Source organism: Thunnus maccoyii, chromosome 12, assembly GCF_910596095.1.
Source record: "Thunnus maccoyii chromosome 12, fThuMac1.1, whole genome shotgun sequence".
NCBI classification, from domain to species: Eukaryota; Metazoa; Chordata; class Actinopteri; order Scombriformes; family Scombridae; genus Thunnus; species Thunnus maccoyii.
The window spans coordinates 7479386-7506588 of NC_056544.1; the positions used below are offsets into that span (position 1 = coordinate 7479386).

Below are 27203 nucleotides of genomic sequence, written 5' to 3' on the forward strand. Positions count from 1 at the left end.
GGTGGTCTACTCAGTGCCATGGCAGCTGTTTGTAAATATAGCTCTCACCAGCAGAGTTGGTGTTGGCATGGACCAAGCAAAGCAGCATGGGGCAGAGTGTAAGTGTGGTGAATAGTGGATACTCTTCGCAGGGCCGCAGACAGATGGAGGCTCTGGCGAACAGGCCGGCTCATCTCTGCAGGGCTGCCATGGATAAAGTGTGGTGCACTGTCACATGTAGTCACTTACGCTTCTCTGGTTCATGACCACCATCTCTCTCTCTCTCTCTCCCTCCCTCTTTCTCTCATATACACTCCCACATAATCGGAATCATACCATTATGATTTTAGGACAAGCCTTTAAGTATTCGTTGGAAATAGATAACCAAGACATTAATTGTGTTGGTATATTCCTAAATTAATTTGTGTTTTATCAGTTTACCATACAGCATTGGGGCTGTACACGATGCACAAAGAGTGGAGGGAATAAGGGGGTTAACAGGGGCCTGTTTTTTGCTCAGGTGCCTCTATAGCAGGGTAATCTGACCATGTTTAGAATAAAAACTGAAAATGTAACAAATAAAACATTTATTTGTCACGAATAAAGCCATAACAGCTAATAATCATGTTTCAGTTTGGGGTCACTAGAGGGCACCAAATCACACACAAGTGAGTCACCCGTGCAAGCACGCCAATAATAATCAGATTGGTACCCAGAGGAAAGCTGGCAATTAGGATCTAAAAACATAGTATGAAACGACTAAAATCCGTCAATGTGCTCACAGGAGGTGGATGTATATTTCTATGAAGTAACAGAGCAATATCACGAGGGGTCTCCATTCATTTTTATATCAATATGGACTAATTGTTGAGCTGCAGTCAGTGTAATAACACGGACGGTGTCATTCACAAATGGGCCTGTGGTGCTTGTGCCCTCCATTATACCTTCGAGATTATTGAAACACTCGTTTATTTTTTCTCCAGTCAGCTCTACAAGCCCTCGTGCTCTCTCATATATGAGCATATATCTCAGTTAAAAAAAAAAAAAAAAGAAAAAAAAAAACATCGATGTTGAAGATCAACCCAAGTCAAATGAGCTCAGCTAGGCCGCATTTATTGTTTTCTCAACCCAACTACGGTACTCATCCCGCCCACAGTAGCGTCCGTATAACGTGACTGATAGCTGGTTCGGCCAATGAGATTGCCGTATGCTGCCGGCTGTGGCGATAACCGACCAATCAAAAAGGTTTGATAGCATTCGTAAGGAGGGGGCACGCTTTCTACGCTTTCTCTGGCAAGAATGTTAGTTCCTGCTCTTCCCTGGCCGTTTCCTGTAATCGTACAGTGTTGTGAGACGGAGAAAGCCATGTGTGTCGATGCAAAGGTAAATTTAGCACCCCGAAATTATTACTGAGAGACTTAAGGCAGTGGACATGATGGTTATTTACAGGTGTTTTTGCCGAAAAACAGACGCGGACCAACCGAAACAGCATTGCGGCCTAAGTCGTGTCTGAACGTTGACGGGGACGTGGTTATTGTGGCACGTTGCTTTGGTTTGGTCCGGTTTGTTGATGAGATTGAAGGAGTCCGGTAGGATGAATGGTTGGTAGTAAATGACAGAGAAGCGAGCTAGCGGCTCTAAAACACACAATACACCGTGTTTATGAGCCTGATGTGTTCGGAGCCACTCACGCTTTTGTAAGAGGCACATCTTGGTCGCGGTACAAGCTAATGCTAGCCGACGGGTTTTTGTGAGAAAGACTGCAATACGACCAGAGAGGAAAGCATCCTACCTCTCCAGCATCAGCACCCTTCTCATCTGACTTCACTACCAACTCTTTTCAGCTTTTCTGGTTTTATATATAACTGATAAAACTGCCTGCTTTTGTTTTTTTTAGTCATTTGTTTTTACCAGAATTAAACCTGTAACAGCACATTGATAGTTTGTCTGTACAAGGTGGCCACGAGTTAGTTGTTATATTCAGCCAAAACAAAATATGTGACAATGAAGTGAGTCTTTTAGTGTCCGTTAAACTTTTCTTCGCTTCGTTGCTGTTACATAAATTATTGGTATGATGTGAATTGACTCATAGAGAAAGTAAACTTGGTAAGAGCTCATAGCTCTTAAAAAGCTGAATGTAAGTGTGTTTATATGAAAGTTGTGATTTAGGAAACTTAAGTGTGTTCTTTTCCATGCATTCAGAACTAAATTTAAATGAATAATGAGAGGTATACAGGGTTGCCTTATAGGGCCACTTTTGTAAAGCTTTCTGTTCTATTCTTTTTATCTTTGTACTCTTAAAGACCCTTGAACTGGCCATTGAATGAGACACACCAAACCTTCAGGTGTGAAACTGGCTGGAACTAGTAAGCAGTACAGCTTTTGTTCAAATAATGTCAAAGTCATGAAATTGTGCATCATTGACATCTGTGTTTCTCCTCTATTTCCAGCAGTTTGCTTAAATATTGAGAAGATCTGGACGACTACTATTTAGCTTCCATCTCGGAGTGTGTCTAACGTTGTGCCCGTCTCCCTGTGTGGAGGGGGCAAGATGGCAGATCCCATCATGGACCTCTTTGAGGACACACCCCTGTTTAACCTGGATGCCCTCCCGGATGACTCCTTTTCTCAGGGCTCCTCAGACCCTGTGGAGGAGGCACTTAAGCTGGCGTTGGGCCAGGTGGACACACCAGCTGAGCCGGAGCCCACACCTGAGCTGACGGTCAGCGAAGGCCTTGGTGTTCCTGTAGCAGCCCCTGCCATCCCTGACCCTGCCCCCGTTCAAGTCCCCGCGCAGCAGCCGGTGCCAGTAGCGCCTGCTCAGACTGTTTCCATAGCTGCAGCTCCCACTGTAGTCCCTGCCCCTGTTGATACTGTACCTCAAATCCAAGCCCAGGCCACCATACCCATTGTCAGCAACGCAAGCGTGGTCACCAGTAGCACTGTCCTGCTGAGCTCACCTCTGACTGTTTCCACGTCCCCGGCCACCACCACCGCCCCCACACAGCAGCTCACACAGATAACTCACCAGCTCACTCCTCAGCAGTTAGCTGCCATCACACAGCAAGCTGGTGGTAAAATTGTCATTCTCAAAGGTCCCCAGGGTCAAGCCCAGGTGCTGCAGACTGTATCCGGAGCCGCAGGCCAGACCAGCGGAAAGGTCATCCGTGTGTTGTCTGGCACTCCTCTCAAACCTGGCATGTCCATATTACAGGGGGGAACAGTTTTGAACCAGGCGAGCCCAGGACAAACTCCAGTCAAGGTGGGTGCTGCAGGGGTGCAGAGGCTGCTACAGTCTCCCAACGGGCCAGTGAAACAGGTGCTGCTCACCTCCGTGCCCCAGCAGGTGCAGCAGACGCAAGGCCAGCAAGTTCAGGTGCAGATCCCAGCCCAAGCACAGATGACTCAAGGCCAGACTCAAGTCCAAGTCCAGCCCCAGGGCCAGGCTACTCCGATCCAGGTTCAAGCTCAAGGCCAGGTGCAGCTCCAGCCAGCCATGCAGGCACAAACACAGGTAAGCGCCACCTCCTCTGCCACCGCAGGCAGACCACAAGGTGTCACCATGACAGCTGCAGCACAACGGGTGATGTTTGGTGTGGTGTTATGGTTTTATATCAGGGTTGTAGCTGAGTTTCACAAGGTGTAAAATAAGGTCAGACTTTTCCTAACTGTCACAATGAGTCTAATTCTCTGTATATGATTCTAGGGTGGCGAAGCAAAACGGATCACTCTGGTTCTCCAGCAGCCCTCCCAGGCTGCCACTGCTGTGTCAGCGGGTCAAGCTGTTACAGCCCAGCCGCAGGTCACACAGGTTCAGACAGCCCAAGGGGGGCAACAGGCCCAAGCCCCAGCTAGACTAGTACTGGGTCAGCTCCCCGGGGGCAAACTGGTGCTCCAGGGAAGCCAGCTAGCAGCCCTGACCCAGGCCCGGGCTGCAGGCCAGGCTGGAGGGCAGCCCAAAGTCCTCACAATTCAGCTGCAGGTTCAGCAGCAGCCCAACCAACAAGGAGGAGTAAAGGTGAGAAAGTAATGTGTTACTGTTTGGATGAACCTGTTCCAGGTCATTTCTGAGGCACACTCTGTCTTGCTTTATTATTCTCTTGTTTGTGACAAATTTCTCTGAGCTCTGATATTCCCTTTTTACATACTAATCTATGCTTGTCAAACATTGAACTGCCTGTTAGTTGGTAATGATGCAGTAAAAGGAGTCAACTGCTCTCCCAAGACTTTACTGCAAAGATGCAACACAAAGCATTTTGGGCTGCATCTCAGATTAAACCAGTGCCCAGTAATATCACCAAACTGCCCCCTGCAATCTGACCCCCTGTGACATGATGCTGTTCATCAAAATTCCCCAGCTACCACAACAAATGTGTCTTTATGTGACTAATATTTTAGTTGCTAACATTTGTGTTGGACTGGAGCAGTTGGTTCTACTTGTTTCAGATGTCCAATCACACTACTAATGTATGGCCAGAACAGATCAGTCCAAATGATTTGATGATGAAAATTCCCACATTGGCTCTGCTAACTAGTATCCATGAGCAATTGATGTTAAAGCTAGATTCTTTGAATATCTGATGCAGTGTTTGGAGGGAGGGGGGGGGGGGCTCTCAACAAAGATGGAGATAAAGACAGCAGTAGAAATTGTGTTCCTTAGATCAGATTCAGCACTTGAATGAATTATTGGCTTATCGGCTTAAAAGTTACATGTCCTCAAAGTAATATTCCTCGTATCTTTGGATTTTTTTTTTTTTTTTTTTTTTTTTTTGCTAAATTGCTGATCTTAAAGTAATATGGCAGCAGTTTCAAAATATGCTTGTTTGCTATTTTACCTAGAGCTTCTAGAGCTTGATGAAAAGATTAACATCAGCTTCATCTCTGTGCATCCAGAACAGAGATTGATCCAGGATGTGTTTAGCCTGGCTTGGCAGAAAGGCTTGATGCAGAGGGGAAAAAAGTTAACCTATCTCTGTCAAAGGTGCTGTTAAAAAAACTGCAAAGCTGCATCCTGGGCTAATCTCCGCACTGGACACACAGTGATGAAATTCATATCACTCCTATCTGACTGTGGAGAAGATGCCAAACAAGCAGCTTTCCAAAAATGTCTTCTTGAAAATCCTGCCAAATTCCCAGATCACATAAATGCTTAACTGTGTTATCTAACCTGAAGTTAGCTTTTTAAGATCTTTCAAAAACCAGATTGTGACCCGTCTCTTCTTTCACTCGTACAGTACCAACTGGTTTCAGGAGCTGGCAATACTGGCAGCCCCCAAGTGCTGCAGATCTCCCAAGGCCAAGGAGGACAGAGAGTTGCAGTGCCGCTCAAAATGCTTCTCCAGCCACAGGTAGACCTCTAGATGTGCATGGATATTTTCTATACATTGGAGAGAGACTAGAGTTTTATTTAAATACAATCCGACAAACTTAAAAAAACATTCTCCTCTCTCAGACAAGTGCAGCTTCTTCGGCTGGCGGAACAGTCTCAGTGGTGAAGGTCATCAACACGTCGACCGCAGGCCCTTCCACTACAACCACTCCATCCCAGGCCATCCGTATCACCAAGGCCCCTGGCGAGCCTGCCTCTGTGCGACGAGTGGAGATCCTGTGCAAACAAGAGAAGGCAAACCGTATTGTGGCTGAAGCTATAGCCCGAGCCAAAGCACGTGGCGAGAAGAACCTGCCCAGAGTCCTGAACCAGGATGAGCTTCCATCCACTCAGACCTCTCCAGAGATGGGGGGCACTTTGACTGTGGTGTCTGCTGCTAAGAAAAAGACCAGCGGAGGAGGGAGCAAGAAGAAAAGTCCTGTAGCTGGAGGGGTGACACCCAAAACCACAGGAGGGGCTGACAAAAAGAGCAAAGTGAAGACACCAGGAGGAACAGCCACAGTAGCTGGAGGCACAGTAATACCCGGGGCTGGGAACAAGAGCAAAAGCAAAACTAAGACAAAGTAAGTGATGCATGCTGGGAAAGGTAGTCTTGTAGAAAACTATATTTATCATCCTGTTGATGCTTATCTATCTCTTTGCCCTTCCTCTCTCCCTCCATCCTTCCGCCAGCACTATTACTCTAGTGGGGGCCAAGAAAAGAAAGAGGAATGCGTCCTCAGACCACTCTGATGGGGAGTTGAGCCCCGCCTCACCTGCTGCGCTGGAGGATGACATGACAATGGTACAAGAACATACATGGTCACACAATTAAGATCATTACACTTTTGGAAATTTCCCCCTGATCTTATTAATATTTAACACAACAAATAACAGAGCATACAGCCATTTGTTTTGGAGGCTGATTGTCTTTTAAGCTCATCCTTTGTTAATACATGACAAGCTTTGATGTTTCTGCATAGCAATACATGCGGGTTGTATTCATTAGCAGCAAGTGTGTTCTTACCTTTGTAATGTCAAAACATTTCTAGTTTAACAGAAAGAATGGAAACGAGAAGGCTTTGTAGACTAGTTCTCCAGTGTAACCCTGCAGAAGCCAGTTTGGCAGGTAGTTGGCAAGGTCATTTTGGAGCCCTGTGAGAGTGTTTGCAGACTCCCATTTATCTGCTGGGACATGCTAATGGTTAGAAATCATGTTTTAATAAAAAAAGACCCTTCTCATTTTATGTAATTTGTCATGTATGGATATATGGGTGTCTGCTGTTGCTTGAACGTAAGAGAGAAACAATTTTAACTGACACCTTTCTCCTCTGAGCAGAAGAGGCGCTCCAATCGTGTGGTGAAAAGGAAGAAGTACACAGAGGACTTGGATATTAAGATAACGGATGACGAGGATGAGCAGGAAGACGTAGATGTTACTACAACCGCGGTAGCCGTGGCGTCCATCAGTGGCGGAACAGCAGCGCAGCTTAAACAGGAAATGGAGTTGGATGGTGACGGACTGCCCAGCATGCAGTTCTTTGTGGTGAGAAACATAATTCTTTCTTCTGGGGTGAGATTGAATGAAGGACTATCATGAGATGGATGTTGGTTAGAATGGGTTGTTTATTCATTTATACATGATGTTGTGTATTTGCGTCAGGTTGAAGGTGTGTATATTGCAATCATTTTAAATGTACGATGTTTTTATTTTTACAGGAAAACCCAAGTGAAGAAGACGCCGCAATTGTAGACAAAGTTCTTTCTATGAGATTAACCAAGAAGGAAGTATGTTTATTCTATTTACATTATGTTCCAATGCTGTTCCTTAATTTATTTGATTTAATTCTGAGAATCATAAAAAAAACAAAAAATTGTTTTTTCTCTTGAAGGTGTCCCAAGGCCAATACACCAATGTTGAGGAATTCTTTGTAAAATACAAGAACTAGTAAGTCTCAATATCTCAATCAATAACTTTGGCCATGGCACTTTTTTTTAATTGCTTGAAGAGATGAGTACTCAACTAAAACATCACTCTTGTGTTCTCAGTTCATATTTACACTGTGAGTGGGCCACTTTGGAGCAGCTGGAGAAAGATAAGAGGATCCATCAAAAGATCAAGAGGTTCAAGACCAAGCACGCGCAGATGAGGCACCTGTTCCAGGAGGTGAGAGGGAAACACGGATTGAAACTTCAAATTTTTAAAAGCTTGATTGCAGAAAATGGCTCTGCAGTTTAACCACCACATGCACTTAAAGTTGTTCTACCTTAAGGTTTTTTAAGAGGATGTTTGAGTAGAACAGCACAGTGAGGGTTCATACTGCTTTAGCTATTGTATAACTTTATACATATGGTATTTGTACTGACCCTGTGGTTCTTTTCAGGATGAGGAGCCATTCAATCCAGACTACATGGAGGTGGACAGGATCCTGGATGTATCCCATAGTGTGGACAAGGACAATGGCGAGGTGAGAGACCAGGCCTTTTACAACAGGACAAAGGAGATCAGCTGTTCTCTCTTGGCTATGTAGCTGAATTCTTGTGCATAATCTTAGAGAAATATGACCCATAGTAGCAGGTTTGCAATAGTTAAATATTTGAGTTCATATTTCCCCCCCTCACTCCATCTAGCCTGTTATCTACTACCTGGTGAAGTGGTGCTCTCTGCCTTATGAAGACGCCACCTGGGAGCTGAAGGAGGATGTTGACGAGGGCAAGGTTGAAGAGTTCAGCAAAATCCAAGACCGACAACCTCGCCTGAAGAGAGCGGTGAGTGGTCAAGTGAAAGATAACCAGAAGTAGTTTTTAATCACCTGTTTGTCTGCGCATTTTGAATCTAATGCGGGACAACTGGGGACCCTTGTGGCCTGTGTAACCTGACAAGCAGAGATTTGTTTCCTGTGTCATCATGCATCCTATTCATTTTTTCCCCCCCCATGTCCTTTTCATCAGGTGCGACCTCAAGCCAGTTCATGGAAGAAGTTGGAGGAGACCAGAGAGTACAAGAATGGCAACACTCTCAGAGAGTATCAGCTAGAGGGAGTCAACTGGCTGCTCTTCAACTGGTACAACAGGTATGTATCACACCCATAAACGTACGTACGACACTTCATGGTCACATGTAGCAAAGTGCAAGAGCCACAGTCAAACTGGGCATGGTGCTGTGATTAAAGTAGTAGCAGTAACAACTTTAGGATTGTAGCAGAGCACAATATGAGGTGGACAACATGAAGTAGGCATTGTGTCATCTATATTCTGGTAAAATCGAAAAGTCCACATTAAATGATGCTTTTTAATTGTTCCTCCCACTCTTCAGTACTCACACTTCCTGTTTCTTGTATCTCAGGCAGAACTGTATCCTGGCAGATGAGATGGGTCTGGGGAAGACCATCCAGTCCATCGCACTGCTGTCTGAGGTGTACGCTGCCGGCGTCCAAGGCCCCTTCCTGGTCATCGCTCCCCTCTCCACCATCACCAACTGGGAGAGGGAGTTCTCCACGTGGACCAGCATGAATGCCATCGTCTACCACGGCAGCCTGGCCAGCCGACAGATGATCCAGCAGTATGAGATGTACTGCAAGGATGAGAAGGTGGAGTTAATGATTGATTGTTGTTTGTTAACTTTAGTTACGTTGAACATGTGTAATGGAAATTGGCATTCTGTCTACAGGAACATTTGATCCCGGGTGCGTACAAGTTTGACGCCCTCATCACAACCTTTGAGATGGTTTTGTCTGACTGCCCGGAGCTGAGGGAGATCGCCTGGCGTTGTGTGATCATAGATGAGGCTCACCGCCTCAAGAATCGCAACTGCAAGCTGTTGGACAGCTTGAAGATGTTGGACCTGGTATGTTGATTGCAGCAGAATGTATACTTCAGAATAAAACCAATGATCAAATGTGCAAACATTTTGCTGAATAGTTAAGATCCTCCTCTCTGTTCTGTGCATCTTTCTCTTCCTGTTTTATAACTCTCCTCCTCCACTACTTCCTCTCCTCTCTCTTTGCATCTTCATTTTTTCATGTGTTGTGTGTTTTTTTTTTCCCAGGAACACAAGGTGCTGTTGACGGGCACTCCTCTCCAGAACACTGTGGAGGAACTCTTCAGTTTGCTTCATTTCCTGGAGCCTACTCAGTTCCCCTCTGAGACTGAATTCCTCAGAGACTTTGGAGACCTCAAAACGGAGGAACAGGTACAAAATATACACTTATCTTGGCACTGATGAACTCGGATTCACACATGCCTATCAATCTTTTTTCTCTTTGTCTTTAAATCTACACGACTCCTCTCATATCTGCACATTTAACTTGTAATGTTCAGCTGTCACTGAGCATGTGCTTTGTATCGGCCCATCAGGTTCAGAAGCTGCAAGCCATCTTGAAACCCATGATGTTGCGAAGGCTCAAAGAGGATGTCGAGAAGAATTTGGCACCCAAACAGGAGACCATCATAGAGGTTTGTATAAATGGTGCATAATTCTCTGTAAAACTGTGCTATGTCTGGAGTTCTTCAGGACATAAATGAGATGACAGTTTGTCTTTCTCATCTTGCTAAAAGAGGATTGGCTTTAGAGGGCACCTTATCTCACAATAAATACTCAAAACACAAATACCTTTAACATACTGTGTGGTAAGATTTCTGGTGAATTGTCTATTGACTATTTTTCCTATCAGGTTGAGTTGACGGATGTCCAGAAGAAGTATTACCGGGCCATCCTGGAGAGGAACTTCAGTTTCCTCAGTTTAGGGGCAAACAGTAACAGCAATGTCCCCAACCTGCTCAACACTATGATGGAGCTGCGCAAGTGCTGCAACCACCCCTACCTCATCAATGGTATGGCATCTCAGTATTTACTCATGGTCTTCTTCAGCAATGTTAACTTTCAATTTATTGGCTGTGACCTCCTTCCTAAAGCATTAATGACAGTGGGTAGAAGATGTTTAGCTGCTTGTACTGAGCATCTTTGTGTCTGTGTTTTTGTTGTTATATTTAGGCTTAAATATGTACAGCTGTACATGTATTTCCAAAAGTAACTGAATTGTGCTGTACTGTCCATATAATCTTTGGAACAGAGCAATTCCAGGAATGGTTGACAACAGTTTTTCGTAATGATGTATTTAGAGCCATTTCTCAGAATGAGCTGACATTAAATCAGAGGTTGAGTGTTCCTTTAAAGCTGCCTACACATAATAAGCAGTCTGAGCTGCACTCACTGCAGGTTTGGACAGTGCTGAGAGATCAACTTTCTAAGTCACTGCATCCTTTATTTGCTGTGTAACAAATTAATGCTGACAAAAAGCAATACACACTTACTTTTGAATTAACAAGTATATCTTTCTTTGGAAATGTTGGAGAGACAACCTTCATTATTAAAGCCTCTCAGTCAGCTAACATGATTGGATGTACTTTGAAAAGCCAGTGACCATGTAAATTCTGAGTGAGCGGAACGGATGTTGCTCAGTCTGTAGGAAAACAATGGCTAAAGTTGTAGCACAGTGATTCCTCTGGTGATCACATGTGAAAAGCCTAATCCAGACTTTTTACAGTAATGCATTATTCAGAGATAAATTAGATGTCATGCAGATTTGTTCTGGTACTTTTTGTTTTTGTCAGTTAACATTCAGCTTGACTGCTGTTAGGTGTATCTACTTTTGAGAGACTAAGAGCTCAAACAATACACTTTCTGATGACATGTTGTAGCTGTGCCGCACTTCAAAAACATCAAAGTGAACTCTCAATGTCACTGTAATATTTTATACAAGCTGATGATGATGGGTTTCAGTAGCAAATGTGTATCACAATCCTGTGTAAGGCTCTTCAAGTGTTTAGTGCCATTCCTTCCTGTATCGGTAAAAGCTTGGATAGCATAATGAAATTATATCTGTTCCTCTGTCTTGTCCAGGCGCGGAGGAGAAGATCGTAGCGGAGTTGCGGGAGGTGTATGACCCCCTGGCCGCGGACTTCCATTTGCAGGCCCTGATTCGGTCGGCCGGCAAGCTGGTGCTACTGGACAAACTGCTGCCACGCCTCAAAGCTGGTGGCCACAAAGTGCTCATCTTCTCCCAGATGGTGCGCTGCTTAGACATTCTGGAGGACTACCTCATCAACAAAAGGTAGGAGGGTCCAGCTGTATTTGAATTTAAAACTGTAATTAACAATCAATATATATAATTATCTGTTAAAGCCAAGTGCAATTGATGATTTAAAAAAAACAAAACAAAAAAAAAACAACTTTACAAGTATTGGCATAATTGTCTTGAGCATATTACGTGGAGAAGTTAATGAGGTGTTTCAACTCATTTTTACAGATACCTTTATGAGCGAATTGATGGCAGGGTGCGTGGGAACTTACGACAGGCTGCCATCGATCGCTTTAGCAAGCCTGACTCAGACCGCTTTGTCTTCCTGCTGTGTACCCGTGCTGGCGGCCTGGGTATTAACCTCACTGCTGCCGACACCTGTGTTATATTTGACTCTGACTGGAACCCTCAGAATGACCTGCAGGTACAAGATTCAACTGTGCTAAATCAGGCCACAAGAACAACATGCATCTTTACATACACACAGTGTTTTTTACAGACTCATTCACATGTATGTTTTTACATTTAACAGCTCAACACTTTTTTTTAATGTTAGCAGCTGCATGTGATGCTCTTTTGATCCTTCTTTTCCTCTTTCAGGCTCAAGCACGGTGTCATCGTATTGGCCAGTCTAAGGCGGTCAAGGTCTACCGTCTGATCACCAGGAACTCGTATGAGAGGGAGATGCTGGATAAAGCAAGTCTCAAGCTTGGTCTGGACCGCGCTGTCCTGCAGAGCATGAGTGGCAACAAAGACAGCAACGTCAACGGGGTAAGAAAACCTACTAATAGTTAACTCATGAACTGCAAGGTCATGTTTTTAGCCTGGTCAATCATCTATTCTCAAAAAATTGTTCTCTTAATCCAGTTTGTACCTCTTGTGTAAATGACTTCCTGCTCACCTTCAACAGATACAACAGTTCTCCAAGAAGGAGATCGAGGACTTGCTGAGGAAGGGGGCCTACGCAGCCATCATGGATGAGAATGATGAGGGCAGTCGCTTCTGCGAGGAGGACATTGACCAGATCCTTCAGCGAAGAGCCACCACCATCACCATCGAGAGCGAGGGCAAGGGCTCCACGTTCTCCAAGGCCAGCTTTGTGGCCTCTGAGAACCGTAATGACATTGCCCTCGATGACCCTGAATTCTGGCAGAAGTGGGCCAAGAAGGCTGACATAGACATGGACTCCATCAACCGAAAGGTAAATCTATGATGTTTATTTGTGAAGATCAACTTAGGCTTATTATGCATAATGTAGATTTTACTGGTGTTTGATCTAGTTGATTCATGTAAGTTCCTATATTAAATGTTATATATTGCTTGGAGTAATATTGAATTCACTACTAATAAAAGCGTTACTCCTTCCCTCATAGAACACTCTGGTGATCGACACTCCCAGAGTACGTAAGCAGACCCGTCAGTATTCCAGTTTACGAGGTGAAGGAGGAGAACTGTCTGATCTGGACAGTGACGACGAGTATCCACCTGCCAATTCCAGACAGTCGCGTTCTTCCCGGCGCTCCGACCGCCACAGCGGAGGTGGTTACGGCCGCACCGACTGTTTCCGGGTGGAAAAACACCTGCTTGTCTATGGGTATGTAGACTTTGTTAATAGTGAGTCACACCAGTTTTCTTACATCGTCATTTTCTCAAGACTTAATATTTGTTTTAGCTTCCTCTTCTCCAAATCACATGCATCTTCCACCTAAACAGTAAAATTGATTTAATGGGTTAAAGTCTGACTCTACATTTTTCACCCTTTTTCTTCTCCAGTTGGGGTCGCTGGAGGGACATCCTCTCCCACGCCAGGTGTAAGCGGCGTCTGAGCGAGCGTGACGTGGAGACGATCTGTCGTGTCATCTTGGTATTTTGTCTGCTCCATTACCGTGGAGATGAGAACATCAAGAGTTTCATCTGGGAGCTCATCACGCCGCCAGAGAATGGGCGTGAACCCCAAACACTACTTAACCACTCTGGTATGGAGCTGCGCATGGATTCGCTTGCATCTTAAATGCTACATGTGTGAATTAATGAAAGTCAGCCTTCTCAAACTACAGACATTTTAACTTGTGCAAGTGATATTTTCCATGGTTTATGTTGTTTGTTGACATTTTATTTTCTCTGCCCAGGCCTGTCCATCCCTGTTCCAAGAGGCAGGAAGGGTAAGAGGGTAAAAGCCCAGAGTACATTTGATGTACAGAAGGTGGAGTGGATCCGCAAGTACAACCCAGACACCCTGCTGCTTGATGACAGCTACCGCAAACACCTCAAGCACCAATGCAACAAGTCAGTGAAGCCCTGTCATCTTGTGTTTTTGCTATGTATGTCCACCATGTGTAATCTCATCCATGTTTCTACGTTAAAACTCCTCCTCTCCTCCTTCAGGGTGTTGCTGAGGGTGCGTATGCTCTACTACCTGAAACAGGAAGTGATTGGCGAACATGCTGACTCTGTCCTGAAAGGGGCTGACATCAGGTACATAATACATTACATCAAGACAAGGCTCACTTTCTGAAAATATCTGTAATGTGCACTAATACACATTAAACCATGTTTTTTTTTTTTTTTGTTTTTTTTTCAGGGATGTTGATGTCTGGATGCCTGAGATGGAGCAGCAGGAGGTACCGGCAGCATGGTGGGATACTGAGGCAGACCGCTCACTGCTGGCGGGTGTATTTAAACATGGTAGGTAACGTTATAGGAGCAGGGTGAGGGCTTTTAATTCTTCTTGTTCTTGTCGGTGGTGGCCATGCTCACCACCACTGTCGTATGTGATACGTACACTATTTGTCAAGCCGCTCGCATGGCCTCACCTCAGATCTGGAAAATGTTTTTGCACAATCTGTAGAGCATGTCTTTGTATGTAACTGCTCTGATTGTGTCTCTTGTTACTAGGTTATGAGATGTACACCACCATGCGTGCTGATCCCTGTCTCTGCTTCCTGGAGAGAGTTGGTCGGCCTGATGACAAAGCCATCGATGCCGAGCAGCACACTGGTGATGCCGAGCTTGGAGACGAGTGAGTGATGCTAACAGTGCCTTATTGTTTATTTCCTTTGTCCTTATTTACTACTTAACCTTATAACAAACATCGTAAATTGTTCAAATTGCAGACATTTTCACATTTATGCCAGTTCCATACTTTGTCTTGTATGTCATTATAAGTTGAATTAAAATGGTCAAAGTCTTAAATTTAAATTCATGACACATGCATGACATATACCGGACATGTCTCACCCTTTTCCTGCTTGATGATGATTTATTGTTTGTGTCATACAGAGCTGACTATGATAAATACTCAGAGGACCCTGAGTTCAAGCCTGCATCAAGACACGCCAAAGATCTTTACGAGGAGGTACGAATCTCAGCCACATTCACAGTCAGCAGGGTTTTGTCAGCACTAGACTATTTGCATAGACATGGTGTAATATTTTGGAAATTATTTATCAGATCACTTGTACATGTTGCCATTTACCTGTCTATAAATATGGCCTAGAGAGGAATTAAATAATCAGTTTCCATTCGATCTTGTTAATGCTGTTGTTGTCGTCCTCCAGCCTGACTCTATGAACGTGGACGATGAGATTTCTGTTGAAGACAAGACAGGGCCGGTGATCACAGAAAGCATATCCAGCCAGAGCGGTGCGTGCGAATGGCCCTCCAGCTCATCGCTTACGGCGCGGTTACGGCGGCTGATCACAGCTTACCAGCGCAGCTACAGGCAGGAGCAGCTGAAGATTGAAGCTGAGGCAAAGGGTGACCGCAGGCGCAGGCGGTGCGAACAAGCCAGCAAGCTGAAGGAGATTGCACGGCAGGAGCGGCAGCAAAGGTATCCTGGCGTTACACTGTTTCTATAAAGGCTGTGTGTTCACACTCTGCCACCTATTCTAAGTTCACCGTATGCAAATTTCATGCCAAAAAGTGTGTGACCAGGTGATGCTCTCCATTCCAGCTCCAGTGTCAAAGAGTGTTGCTCTCTATGTTTTTCACAGGTGGACACGTAGGGAGGAATGCGACTTCTACCGCGTGGTATCAACTTTTGGTGTCGAAAGGATGAAAAAGGAGCCAGGTCTTCCTGAGAGCGGAGAAGCTGATTTTGACTGGAACCGCTTCCGTACTTTTGCTCGTCTGGATAAAAAAACTGACGAGAGCCTCAGTCGATACTTCCGCTCTTTTGTTGCCATGTGCCGGAGGGTTTGTCATCTGCGTCCGGGCCGTAGTGAAGGTAACTACTGCTGCACGTGTTGTCAGTATAGGGTGGAATTATACTGTTTAACCAGCAGTAACAGTGGTAGATGCTTCATTTTTGGTGATGTTGAATCCAACACTATGTTGGTAGGTGGCTACAGTTTACTCAAATTGATTTTAACCAGTGACTCCTATATTTGTGTATAGGTCTTTTTTGATAAATCCAGGTTTTTTATACTCTTATGTTCAATGACAGTTTTCCTGTTTTTGGCAGTTTAATAAAAGTGGAGCATGTTGACTTTACAGACACATAATCGTAACTGCTCTTACTCTGATCCTGCCCAGATACAGCAGAGACCCCCCAGACTGTGGCCCCCATCACTGAAGAGCGTGCCTCCCGTACACTTTACCGTATTAGCCTCCTGCGTCGCCTGCGTGAGCGAGTCTTGCCCCACCTCTCCCTGGAGGAACGCCTGTTGCTGGCCCCACCCAGCTCTGAGCTGCCCACTTGGTGGAATGTACCGGACCACGATCGTCAGCTGATGTTGGGCGCCGCGCTGCACGGCGTCAGCCGCACCGAGCTCTCCATCTTCTCAGACCCACAGTTCACCTTCAGTCAGGCCCGTGAAGAGTTCATCCAGAACCAGCAGGCCCCCCCACCACCTCCACCACTGGCGCAGCCCATCATGCCCCTCAGCCAACCAAAGACTGAGGAGGAAGTGCCCGGTGTGAAAGAGGAGGGACCTGAAGAGGTCGCCCACTTGCTTGGAGGTGAAATGGGTGTTACCCTGCAGAGCACGCCTTTGAGTCACCATGACGGCAAGGTGCGAGAGCCGGGCTGGAGCTTCAAGAGGAACCGGGCCAGGGGAGAACGAACAGAGGGAACAAAAGGCGGCGGAGAAGGAGGGTCGGATTCAGATTCAGATTCTGATTCAGGCTCGTCGTCTTCTGAGCGATCAGGCAGCAGCGATGACAGCGGAGAGAGTGAGGAAGAGGGGGAAGGAGGTAAGCTGGCTGTTAAAGAGAAAAACTCTCAACACTGCAAGTATGAAAACAAGTTTTAATTATTTTCCCTGTTTTGTCTCTTCTTCAGCAGGTATGAAGGTGTGTGACGTGGATGAAGATAACAGTTTACTCTCTATGACTCCATCTCAGGACGGCATTCCACCCCCGGATCCTCTCAGAGTGGATTGGCCCAAGGTAATTCATGTTCTTTTTACAGGATGTAAGTCTAGACTTGTGTAGGTGGCTTTGCCTAAAGGAGGAAACCATGTCTTGATCTTCTGGTGGTGAATGACTAACTTATGGGACTCTGTTTTTTTGTCTCAGGACCGTGTGTTGATCAACCGTTTGGACAGTTTGTGTACGCTGGTGCTGACTGGTCAGTGGCCCTCAGGTCGACGCTACGTGTCCGAGGCTCAGCTCAACCCCAGCTCAGAGCTGACGGGAGACGAGATGGCCTACACGAGGGTGATCCGTAAACCCACCGGCACACCTGGTGGCCCTGGGCCTGAGGGAGAAGACGGAGAGTTCACTGTCAAACTCCTCAAGGTGAGAATATACTGAACACTGGATTTGTAGGTCAGATTTTCTGTAGCAATTCTGTGAAAGATAATAATTGTTATACTTGGAAGCAAAACTAAATGTCACCCTTTAAAAAAAACTATGGGGAACTGAAAGTGAGTACATCTTAGAGGTTTTTAGTGCTACTTTTAGTACTGTTAAAATAATTTCATTTAGTGTTTAAAATCCAAAGTAGGCAGTATGAGATGCAGCTGTGGTGTGTAGTTCATGGCTTAATTAGAGACCACTCTGTCTCTCAGGAGGAGGGACTGAAGCTGACCTTCTCTAAGCAGGCCCTGATGCCAAATGGGTCAGGAGGAGAGAGCAGCAGCCGCAAGCGACGCAAGGACCAAGAGGTATTAGGTTTACATGTGTCTTTCGGTAGCACAGACACACTTGAATGCAATAACAAAACCACAGTGGATTTATTTTTCTAACTTTTTTCCGTCTGCCTTTTTTTTTTTTTTAGTTATCAGACCCAGATGGACTCAATGATTCATTGGAGCGAACTCCTCGGCGCAGGGACCCTCCCACCTGGCTGAAGGAGAACCCAGACTATGAAGTGGAGGGAGACATGCTGGAGGTACTTTCATAACATTTATCGGTTATGGGATAGGACCAACTTTTCATCAAGCGTCAATTGATATTGCCCTGGCTTGTAAACAGACATTTGTCTGAGGCTGATTAGGAAACAAAACATCAACTACTGAACTGTTTCTGCTTTATCACATCATTTGTTTTGTTTTCACAGCTTCTTGTGAACAGGAGCAAGAGGAAGAGGAGGAGGAGGGCAGATAAAGCCTTGACAGGCAGTGAGAAGGTCAAAATCATTAACATGAGGACAGGAAAGAAGGTGAGACTTGTAATTGGTATAATACACATTTCGATTGGACCTGTTGGCTGTGTGGTTGTTCAAACTGTTTCTCCGCTGCAGGTCGGAGCTGCTTTCTGTCCGATGCTGCAAGACCTGAGGGAATACCTGGAGGAGAATCCTGATAATGCTGTAGCACCCGACTGGTCTGAAACTGTTCGTAACTCTGTACGTACTCAAAACACTTCTTTGCCATGCAGTGTTTCTTCACTCTTCTTTCTAATCCTGTCTAGTAGAAAATGCTCTGCTTTTACATTTTGCATGAAAATGGACATTGGGCTGCGCGTCAGGCATTTGTTTTCTTGAAGCTGTCACTATCAAGAAAAAAGCTTTTGTGCAACAGGCTTGGCGGTGTCTTTAGTAGAGCAGCTGCCACCATGTTCAATGAGATGTAGCACAACAAAACCTTGTGCTCAGCAAGATGTGGCTACGAGAGCACAACGAGATCTCGTTGCCAGATCTCGTCGAACGTGGCGGGAGCTACTCCACTGAAGGCATCACCAAGCCTAAAGGCCGATGTCTCTGCCATAAATTAAAAGATCGATCTTGGACTTTGTGAATCGATATCAGAAAAATTAAATAAAGATTGATTTGAATTATCACTTTAAATATTATTTCATTTCTCTTTAAGACCATGAAATTGCACCACAGCATCAGAAAATAGAAAAACTATGAAAAACACACAGTTCTTTTTTTACCCATCAACTTTCTCTGTCTAATAAAAAATGATCCTTCTTGCAGGGCTTCCTGCCTGAGACTTTCTTCCACCGACTGCTGACCGAGCACTCGGAGATCCCTAAGAAAAGCCGGCGCCGCCATCACCACCACCACCATCACCACCATCATCACCACACTCCAGAGCCCACCCCTGAAGACCCCAACATGGACGGAGTTGAAGAGGAGACTCTGGTCTCAGATGGAGCCTACATGATGGATGAGGAGGACCTGGAGAACTCCCATCACTTCCTCACCAGTCCGGACTTTGATGTTAAAATGGAGGGTGGCGACAGCCTTTCCCAAGGTGACTATGACAGCTCGGATCAAGAAGCCCTATTGGACGATGTCATCATAGCACAGAAGGACTCTGACTCCTCATCTAGCTCAGAGGATTGACTGAACCCCCCAACACATCTGACTTAGTCCCCTTCTCAGAAATGAATTATGTTATTCCTCATCATTTATTTTTACCATATTATGTATCAAATTATGGATGAATGTGTTGTTTTGTTGCTACTTTTATTCATTTATTTTATATAGGATTTTTTTCCATGAAAGGAGCAGGTTTGCACCCATCTGTTTTCTTTTTCATCATTGAGAATCGTGTTCCATCTTTCTCTCCTTAGTCCTCCTCTCTAACCTCTGACAAAATGGCAAAAAGCTGAGCTTTCTTACTTCATGACTCGTCATTCTCCTCCTCTTCCTCCAAATCTATGAATTCCCATCACATTCCCAGCCGTGACCAAAAGGGGACTCCTGCTGTACAGATACCCTTTTCTTATCTAAGAACCTCAATACCAGTCCTCTTGCGCTACATGAAACTGGACATGTGTACTGAGCAGAGCCTGAATCCAGATCCCACAATCCCCTGATCTTGTTTGGTCATATCCTCTGTGTCCAGACGAGCCTGTGAACTACAAGGGGATCCAGTGTGTGGATGTACTGTTATTGTTTTCACTCTATGGGAGGGGCGGGGGTTGAGAGGGAGGGAGGGAGAGGGAAAGTGGCGTATTAGTTACTGAAGCAGTGCTAGGAGGATGGGTGTATTGTACAATGTAGAGCTGGTCAATTGTGTACTATGGTGCAAAGATGACAGCAATGAGTTACTATTCTTGTTTTATGATCTGACTGTATCTGTGATATGAATAACAGCAATCTACAGTGAAAGCAAGTTTGTGTGTATTATTGTGACTTTCACCAAGCAGGAGCGGTAAGGTTTGCTGTTTGGTTGTCTGTTTCTGTAATATTGTGTTAGAGCTTAAGTTTTTAAAATTTAGGCTTCAATTTTATCATCAACTACAAGTTGCAAACCTTACTGATTCATACTTCATAGGAACAGTACTACAAACAAATTTAGAATAAAGTTAAGGGAACAGAGGGGCCTGTCTTACAAAGCTACTGTTTCATTATGTATTTCATCACTTGATCTACCTTTTTTATTTGTAACCTTTCTGAAACATGGCAGCTGAGATGTTATTGATCTGTTTTTCTACATTTTAGACTGAATTGGTATTAATCACTATACTTTTATGACAGCACATGTATATTAAAGCCTAATTGGGGAGTGTAGTTAAATGCCAGAAAATAATTGTTTACGAGAAAATACAATAGTTGATACCCAGCGAGGCTTAATGTATAGAAAATGTAGTAAAGCAGTGGGGTTTGACTTGAACTTAAAGGTCTTTTATCTTTGGGGAAGGGTTGTGCCTTTATTCAAACGATGGGCCATGATAGGGATTTAAGTGTTTGTATACTGCACATCCTGAAAGGGGGTCCTTCTGCCTGAAAGGCTTGACTCCGGGCAACACAATCCCACGTTTCACTAAAAAAAATGGATCATAATGATAAATTAAATGCCTTTGTTATTTGTTAGAAATGGCATGATACAACAAACTAAACCCTAAAGCTCGAGGTAAGACATTGTCCTCATAGTGCGATCCTGCTGGCGATGCAGATATTGCCGTTCATTCATATCCAAAGGTCCTCTAACCTGCTTTACGGCAGCCAGACTTTTATCAATTGAATGAAAATCCACGTCTTTAAAATCGCCACCCTTAAAAGTGTCGATCATTAGTTTAGAAATAAATTAAAATATTTTTTAAGTACCGTAACCCAATGAATACTGAGTTAAATGATTAAATATGTATGACACATGGCTCCGAGAGAGAATTGATTTGAATCGTGCTGCCTTCATGGCTTCTTTGTTTGCTCGTACTTCCCACTTACAAAATAATTTAAGCATTTTTTCTCCATCTCTTTGGAAAAAATAACAAAGTAGATCATATATTGTAACAAACTACAAGAGTCATTTTAAACTACATGAAGATGCAAAAGAGCGCATGCAACATTGTGTTTGGCAGTTAAACAAACTGGCAAACAAAAAATAGACAAAAATGTTGTGCAGGCCATGTTTACGTACCTCCGTTGAGTAAGCACGGCTGTCTCGTCTGTTCACTGCTCACATTGACATTCAGTAAGTCACACCACTAGTAGAGAGTGACCCGCGTTGGTATGGTTACTCAGTGGTTACAAGTGATGCTGGTACATTTTCCGACAGTCCTTGAACCCAGCAGTAGCTAATGTGCTCGGGTGCTGGCAATGAGCAGCTTTTGTTTTGGGCCTTCAGTAAACTATGCGCCCCGGGGGAGTTAATCGAAGCTAATACATAATACTTTGGCCACATTGTAATCATTTGGCTAACTGCTATCTGCCTAAAATCACCCCCATTATCCCAGTCCTTCCTAGGGCGTCAAAGCTAAGGTAACGTTAGCATCATCTCCTCGTCATGCTAGCCGGCAGCGATTAGCTAGTTAGCTCGATGCTAGCTGCTTTAGTCAGTGTTGGCCTAAATGGGTAGAAAATTAAGAAATTCCCCTTTTCAACTAACTACGTATACAACGTGTGGTATAGTTTGCTAAGAGGGAATTATTTCAAAATGGACCTTAATTTTTACTCGGACCTGTCGGACGGTTGTGCTCAAAATGTTGATTCGGAGTTTTTGGACACTCAAGCTTACGGTGGATACTCTGAGGAAAATAAGGTAAAACAAAGTTAAACCAGTATTTAATAGCAAAGCTTTTATGTGAAGTTTCACGTTAGTTAATTCAAAAACTAACGGTCTGTTTCAGTTTCCAGAGGGCAGCGACAGTTATCTGACTATTAGCGGACCGGGCCACCCTTTTCTGTCCGCCGAGGTGAGTTTCACGATTCAATATGTTTATTGTCACTCCAGTTATACAATAATAATCGTGTGAAATACTGTGGCTGAGAGGCTCCAGTACAGAAAAACAGTAAATAAATGTATAAAAAACACATATTTTGAAAAATATGCACATTAAAAAAAAATCAAGGCACAAAAAGGTTGCATGTAAAATCATTGGTCAGAATATTGCACAGAGGTTAGATTGCACTTTGTGTGTGTGTGTGTGTGTGTGTGTGTGTGTGTTATTTATTTAGTGGTCTTACAGCTGGAGGGGGTAAAAAAAAAAACTGTTCCTCATTCATTATTCATCAGCTACACAGCAGTGCAGACAGTGTGAAACATCTTGATTATCTTCAGAAGTACACACACGTGTTTGAGTTACTGATCCTCAATCCTCCTCTCTTCCTCCAAATACAGCAGACATTTCATACTCCCAGTCTCGGGGATGAGGTTTTTGAGATCCCTCCCATCTCCCTTGACCCAGACCCATCCCTGAGCATCAGTGATGCCGTGTCCCACTTTGAGCTGTCTGACGGGTCAGATGGCACCGGGGGACCTCCAGGCTCCCGCAGCCTTGTTAGCAACCTCGTGGTGGAGGCCAACGACCCATCCTTTGCCTCCACCTTTGTGAACACTGGGTCCCAGGGATTGGAGCAGCTGAACCTCGGGGCCATGGGCCAGGCTGGAGGGGGAGCCCTGCTGAGCTCCTCTGCATTGGTAAGTGCTTCACCTGTGAACCCTCACACAGAATACTGATTGGTGTGGTCATATATTAGTTGTTGATGAACGCAGTTTAGAGTTGTTTGTAACTTTTTTTGTTATTGCATTACTTGAATTATCTGTTACTTCAGGATTGACACAGTTGCTCCAAAAGTATCTGTGTGTCTCTATGACAACATTGTAAAAACATTTTCTCTAACCCTGCTCTCTTTCACCTCTTCTAATCCTTCTACAGGAACTGGGTAATACCAGTGGGTCACATTTTAGCAGTTCATCCCCCATGACCATTGATGTTCAACTTGGTGACATTGGTCACGGTCTGTTGGGAAGCAGTCAGCTGACTACTATTAACCAGTCGGAGCTAACAATGGGTCTTGGGGGTGAAAACATCGGGCATCATTCAGGGACACCTGAGCAGCCGCTGTCAGCAACGCCGTCTCCAGCTGGCTCCCTACAGGATGAGGACATGGATGACTTTAAGGTGAGGGCTTAAACCTTACATGCATCGCAGCCAGTTTCAAATAAATGCACGCAACTAAAACATGCTTTTCCCTCTCTCTTTGCTCAGAGGAGTGTGCTCGTAGACTCCCCCATGTCTCTCTCCTCCTCCTCTGTCCTCTCCCACATGTCCTCCAACCAAGCTCTCCTGTCTTCTGTGTCACCGGCGACGGCAAGGAGGGGCGGGGGGAAGCCAGCCACACTGGCCTCGGTGAGTGGGGCAGTGGGCGCAAAGAAAGGAAGGAAGAAGAAAGACCCCAATGAGCCACAGAAGCCAGTTTCAGCGTATGCCCTGTTCTTCAGAGACACCCAGGCTGCCATCAAGGGCCAGAATCCCAACGCGTCGTTTGGTGAGGTGTCGAAGATTGTGGCCTCCATGTGGGACAGCCTGGCTGAGGAACAGAAACAGGTATATACACACATGTTTGCATATATAAATATTCTGTGTCAGTCTTGGGGGAGAAAAAGTTATTGTTGGTTGAAATGTACAGACAATTGGCATCTATTTACAGCAGTGGTTCTTGTTTGTCTTCATTAGGTGTATAAGAGAAAGACAGAAGCAGCTAAAAAGGAGTATTTAAAAGCACTGGCAGCTTATAGAGCCAACCAGCTCTCACAGGTAAGATCGTGTTGTTTTCCAAAGCAGTTAATGTGCTTTTCATTCATATTGCTTTTCTAATTTTTCCATCTGTCTTCACCACAGCCTGCCACTGAGGAGATGGACACGGCCCCTTCACCACCTCCACCAGTGGTCAACCCGACTCCTGCAGCCCTCCCCCCCGCAGGTCAACAGGCCATCCGCCCAGCTATTAACAACCTTGAAGAGAACACCATCACCAACATTTGCGCCTCCAACATCATCCTGGATGTCCCGGAGATGACCACACGTTCCCGCACAGGGGCAAACAAAACCACCACTACACCAGCAGCAGTCCTCCCAGCCCAGCCCATCACTAAGATTATAATCCCGAAGCACATGCTGCAGACGGGGGGCCAGGTGGTGACCGTCCTGCCCGGAGGGGTCCGCACTCTGCAGCCTGCGCTGGTGGTGTCGGGCGCCTCTCGTCAGCCACCACCACTGCAGCAGATGCAGAATGCGCCGCCTCCACCGCGACTCCAACAGATGGCACCAGCACCTCCACCCTTGCAGGCCAAGCCCCGAGAGGGGAGCACCACACCGGGCCTCCCTGTGTCTGTCACGGCCACACCTCCACCTCCACTCCAGATAAAAATAGTTCCAGCCTCCTTACCAGGAAAAGAAGCCCTGCCAATTATTGTTCCCACGACGGCGGCATCAGTGACTACATCTGGCCAATCTGCACCTGTTGTTGCAGTGCAGGTGGTGAATTCTGCCGACACATCAGGCAATCCCGACGAGGATGTAGTTGCAGAAGTGCTACCTTCAGAAGAGGTAAATGTTCCTCTTAATACATTTCTATTGTTTTTGGCAAGCTTAGCAGTAGGGCTATTTTTTTTCAAAAATTAAATAAGTGACTTACTTTGACAAGATTTTTGGTTATTGACAGGATCTGCGATGTTTTGTTGTTTTTTGTTTTCTTTTAGGCTGGCTTATAATTTATTTTTAGACATAATCAATATGTTGTCATAGCAACAAATATCCAACATTCAGAAAAGCAGATTTATTCAGTTACCTAGAGCTTGGGTTGCAACTAATAATTATCCATGACTGAGTAATCGACCTATAATTTCTGATATTGCTTTAAAATGTCAGCAAATACCAAAAAAGTGCCAATCACAAGTTTCCAGAGCCCACTGTGATGTTTTAAAATGTTTCTTGTTCAACTAACAGTCCAAACTCAAAAAATATTTACTCAACTATCACAGAAGACTTAAGAAAACCAGAAAATATTCACATTTGAGACACTGGAAGCAGTGAATGTTTGGCATTTTTACATAGAAGTGAGTAGTCGATCATCACAAACAGTAACAGATTAGTTTTCTATTGATTAACTGACTAATTGTTTCAGCTCTAGCTGTGGCATGACCAAAGTTGAAGTTAAATCTTTACCATCTTCTTCTTTACAAATCAGGAGATGTTAAATGTGCTCCATCTCCTTCGCCATTACAACAGTGCCTGTAAACTTTGGACTTTTGTTTTATGGATGTAATTAAGATGTTTTGAGGTAATTAAGTGTGCAGCGCCGTGATTTTAGATTACACATACTGACATGCTGAGATGGGAGACACTGTGCACACAAATACTGGTGCCAAGGTTTAACCAGTTTTCACCAGTTTCACAGCAGAGTGGCAAAAAGAAGGCCACTGTTGAAAACACTCACATGACATCTGGGGTGGTGAAAATTTGCTGTTCATTCAGCACATCATGTAAATTTATGGAGTTTCAGCAGTTTCAGTTTAGTAGTCACAAGGCTGTAACCGCTAAAACTTGACTTGAAGGAGGGTGAATACTATGAAAACAGTTATTTTGTGTTTTATATTTGTTTGCATGGACCAGATACATCTGTTAAGATTTGTTTTCATTTTGACATTGGATCTTATTCGCTTGATTAGAGCAAAAAAAAAAAGTTACATCATCTGGTCTTCAGAGATGTGAAAGGAGCAAAACATGAAAGTCAAAGGTGTTGAATAGTTTTACAGGCTTTTTCTTTTCACTTGTGTTTGCTCCTTCACTTGTATGTCATCAGCACCTACTGTGACAAGCCTAGGTCAGTGTTCAGAAAGTCTTTGATATTAATTGTGCTTTTTCCAAATCTTTCCTAATCTTCCAGGATGAGATGGAGGTGAATGAGTGCAGTGAGACCAGCTCTGTGAAGAGCGTGTGTGTGAGGGCCGGCTGTAACAACCCAGCAGTAGAGAGCGACGACTGGGACAAAGAATACTGCAGCAACGAATGCGTGGCCACTCACTGCAGGTATGTACAGGTTTGACAGCTGCACATGCATCACAGTTAATGTATAATACATTTTCCAGCGGATATTTGAGAACTTTTCTAAACTAAGTATTTTCTGGGGGTTTTTTTCAGAGATATATTCAAGGCTTGGTGCTCCATCAAGAATCAGACCATGGGGACAGTAAAATAAAGAGCAGCTTCCACCAGTCACTTCAAATGCTTGTTTTTAACTGGCGCTCAGTGTTACTAGATGACCAGATGACCAATGGAGGACAGAAACGTCAAAAATACATTTCACTGAAGAAAACCAAGTGTTATAGTTCTCACTATTTTGTACATGTACAGTACTGTAGGTTGGACATGGTTGCTGTTCAGGAGTTACGACAGAAATTCCCCGCTGGTATGTTTGGCATACAGACTATTCTAACAACAGAAATGTCCGCAGTGTGGATAATTATGTAGTGTTACGTTTGAGTATGTATACAGCTTTTATTCAGGCATCAAGGGACTTTGAGGCAGCTAGAGAGAAGAAAAACATCAGCACAATTAAGCAAGAAAGATGGCCAAGACGCCGGTGATCTCTGATTTTTTTTTTTTTTTTTACTAAAGCCCACACAGGTCGATTTATACATGTTTACTGTAAATTATATCTTTGTAAAAGGCTGATACAGGCAAGCAAGGTCTGTTTCTCAAAGATCTGTGCTCTGATGAAGATGAAGATTTTAACATTTTGACAGCAGTTTAAGATTTCTGTCTGATTTGAAATCCATGCTTTGGATTTTTTTTTTGGTGTTTTCATGTTGTGTCAAGAGAAACTACAATTCCAACTCTATCTGCAGTTAGCTGAAAAAACGCCTTAGTTTAAGTGGACAAACATTTGTATCACTGTATACCTGCTTTTTGTACTGAGGATAGTGGCCTTTCAAGGCTTAATTTTGCCTTCATTTTTTTTGTAAAACATTCTGTTCATTGTCAATTGTTAAAAAATGCTTGACTTTCATGTTTTCTTAATAAATGAGCAAAAAAATGCTCAATGTAGTGATTTGTCTTTTTGCTATGTCCTTTAAAGTGAGACTATGTAACTTTTGAAAGAAGAAATAACTCATTCTAATGAGTTAATGGACTAATGAAAAGTTGGATTCAAA

The 27203-nt window shown here is 44.3% G+C and overlaps 2 protein-coding genes across 8 annotated transcripts; both read left to right on the plus strand.

Annotated features, from left to right (window-relative positions):
- The first annotated feature begins 1233 nt into the window (after positions 1–1233).
- On the plus strand, positions 1234–19933 carry chd8 (chromodomain helicase DNA binding protein 8). Of its 7 annotated transcripts, none has more exons than XM_042429433.1 (40): positions 1234–1362; positions 2283–2345; positions 2430–3493; positions 3686–3997; positions 5214–5327; positions 5432–5931; positions 6041–6152; positions 6687–6893; positions 7067–7135; positions 7240–7295; positions 7397–7514; positions 7732–7815; positions 7979–8116; positions 8300–8421; positions 8694–8937; positions 9018–9194; positions 9396–9539; positions 9704–9802; positions 10021–10180; positions 11250–11460; positions 11656–11851; positions 12028–12198; positions 12338–12628; positions 12801–13021; positions 13201–13403; positions 13557–13713; positions 13813–13902; positions 14009–14112; positions 14323–14446; positions 14707–14782; positions 14985–15256; positions 15420–15652; positions 15961–16620; positions 16712–16815; positions 16945–17166; positions 17439–17534; positions 17648–17761; positions 17930–18031; positions 18113–18217; positions 18791–19933. In XM_042429433.1, the coding sequence occupies exons 3-40, from the start codon at positions 2531–2533 to the stop codon at positions 19160–19162; spliced, it is 7743 nt and encodes a 2580-aa protein (XP_042285367.1). In that variant the 5' UTR covers positions 1234–1362; positions 2283–2345; positions 2430–2530; the 3' UTR covers positions 19163–19933. The 7 variants fall into 7 exon arrangements, with proteins under 7 accessions (XP_042285367.1, XP_042285361.1, XP_042285363.1 ...); XM_042429427.1 differs by having other exon boundaries at positions 1235–1362; positions 16709–16815; XM_042429429.1 differs by having other exon boundaries at positions 1235–1362; positions 2433–3493; positions 16709–16815.
- A 1397-nt stretch (positions 19934–21330) lies between these two features.
- tox4a (TOX high mobility group box family member 4 a) lies at positions 21331–27087 on the plus strand. Its single transcript, XM_042429434.1, has 9 exons — positions 21331–21806; positions 21895–21960; positions 22386–22685; positions 22924–23169; positions 23257–23595; positions 23725–23805; positions 23890–24597; positions 25937–26079; positions 26191–27087. Exons 1-9 carry the CDS (start codon positions 21702–21704, stop codon positions 26246–26248), a joined length of 2046 nt encoding a protein of 681 aa, XP_042285368.1. The 5' UTR covers positions 21331–21701; the 3' UTR covers positions 26249–27087.
- The last annotated feature ends 116 nt before the right edge of the window (positions 27088–27203 follow it).

What these genes read in the sequence shown, in the direction of transcription:
- chd8 (XM_042429427.1), top strand. Translation starts at nt 2,531, where the DNA reads ATGGCAGATCCCATCATGGACCTCTTTGAGGACACACCCCTGTTTAAC. An exon ending in GCTTGAAGATGTTGGACCTG is followed by an intron (nt 9,195 to 9,395) that starts GTATGTTGATTG and finishes TTTTTTTCCCAG; the next exon opens with GAACACAAGGTGCTGTTGAC. An exon ending in AACACTACTTAACCACTCTG is followed by an intron (nt 13,404 to 13,556) that starts GTATGGAGCTGC and finishes TTCTCTGCCCAG; the next exon opens with GCCTGTCCATCCCTGTTCCA.
- tox4a (XM_042429434.1), top strand. Translation starts at nt 21,702, where the DNA reads ATGGACCTTAATTTTTACTCGGACCTGTCGGACGGTTGTGCTCAAAAT. An exon ending in ACCCTTTTCTGTCCGCCGAG is followed by an intron (nt 21,961 to 22,385) that starts GTGAGTTTCACG and finishes CTCCAAATACAG; the next exon opens with CAGACATTTCATACTCCCAG. An exon ending in AGGACATGGATGACTTTAAG is followed by an intron (nt 23,170 to 23,256) that starts GTGAGGGCTTAA and finishes CTCTTTGCTCAG; the next exon opens with AGGAGTGTGCTCGTAGACTC.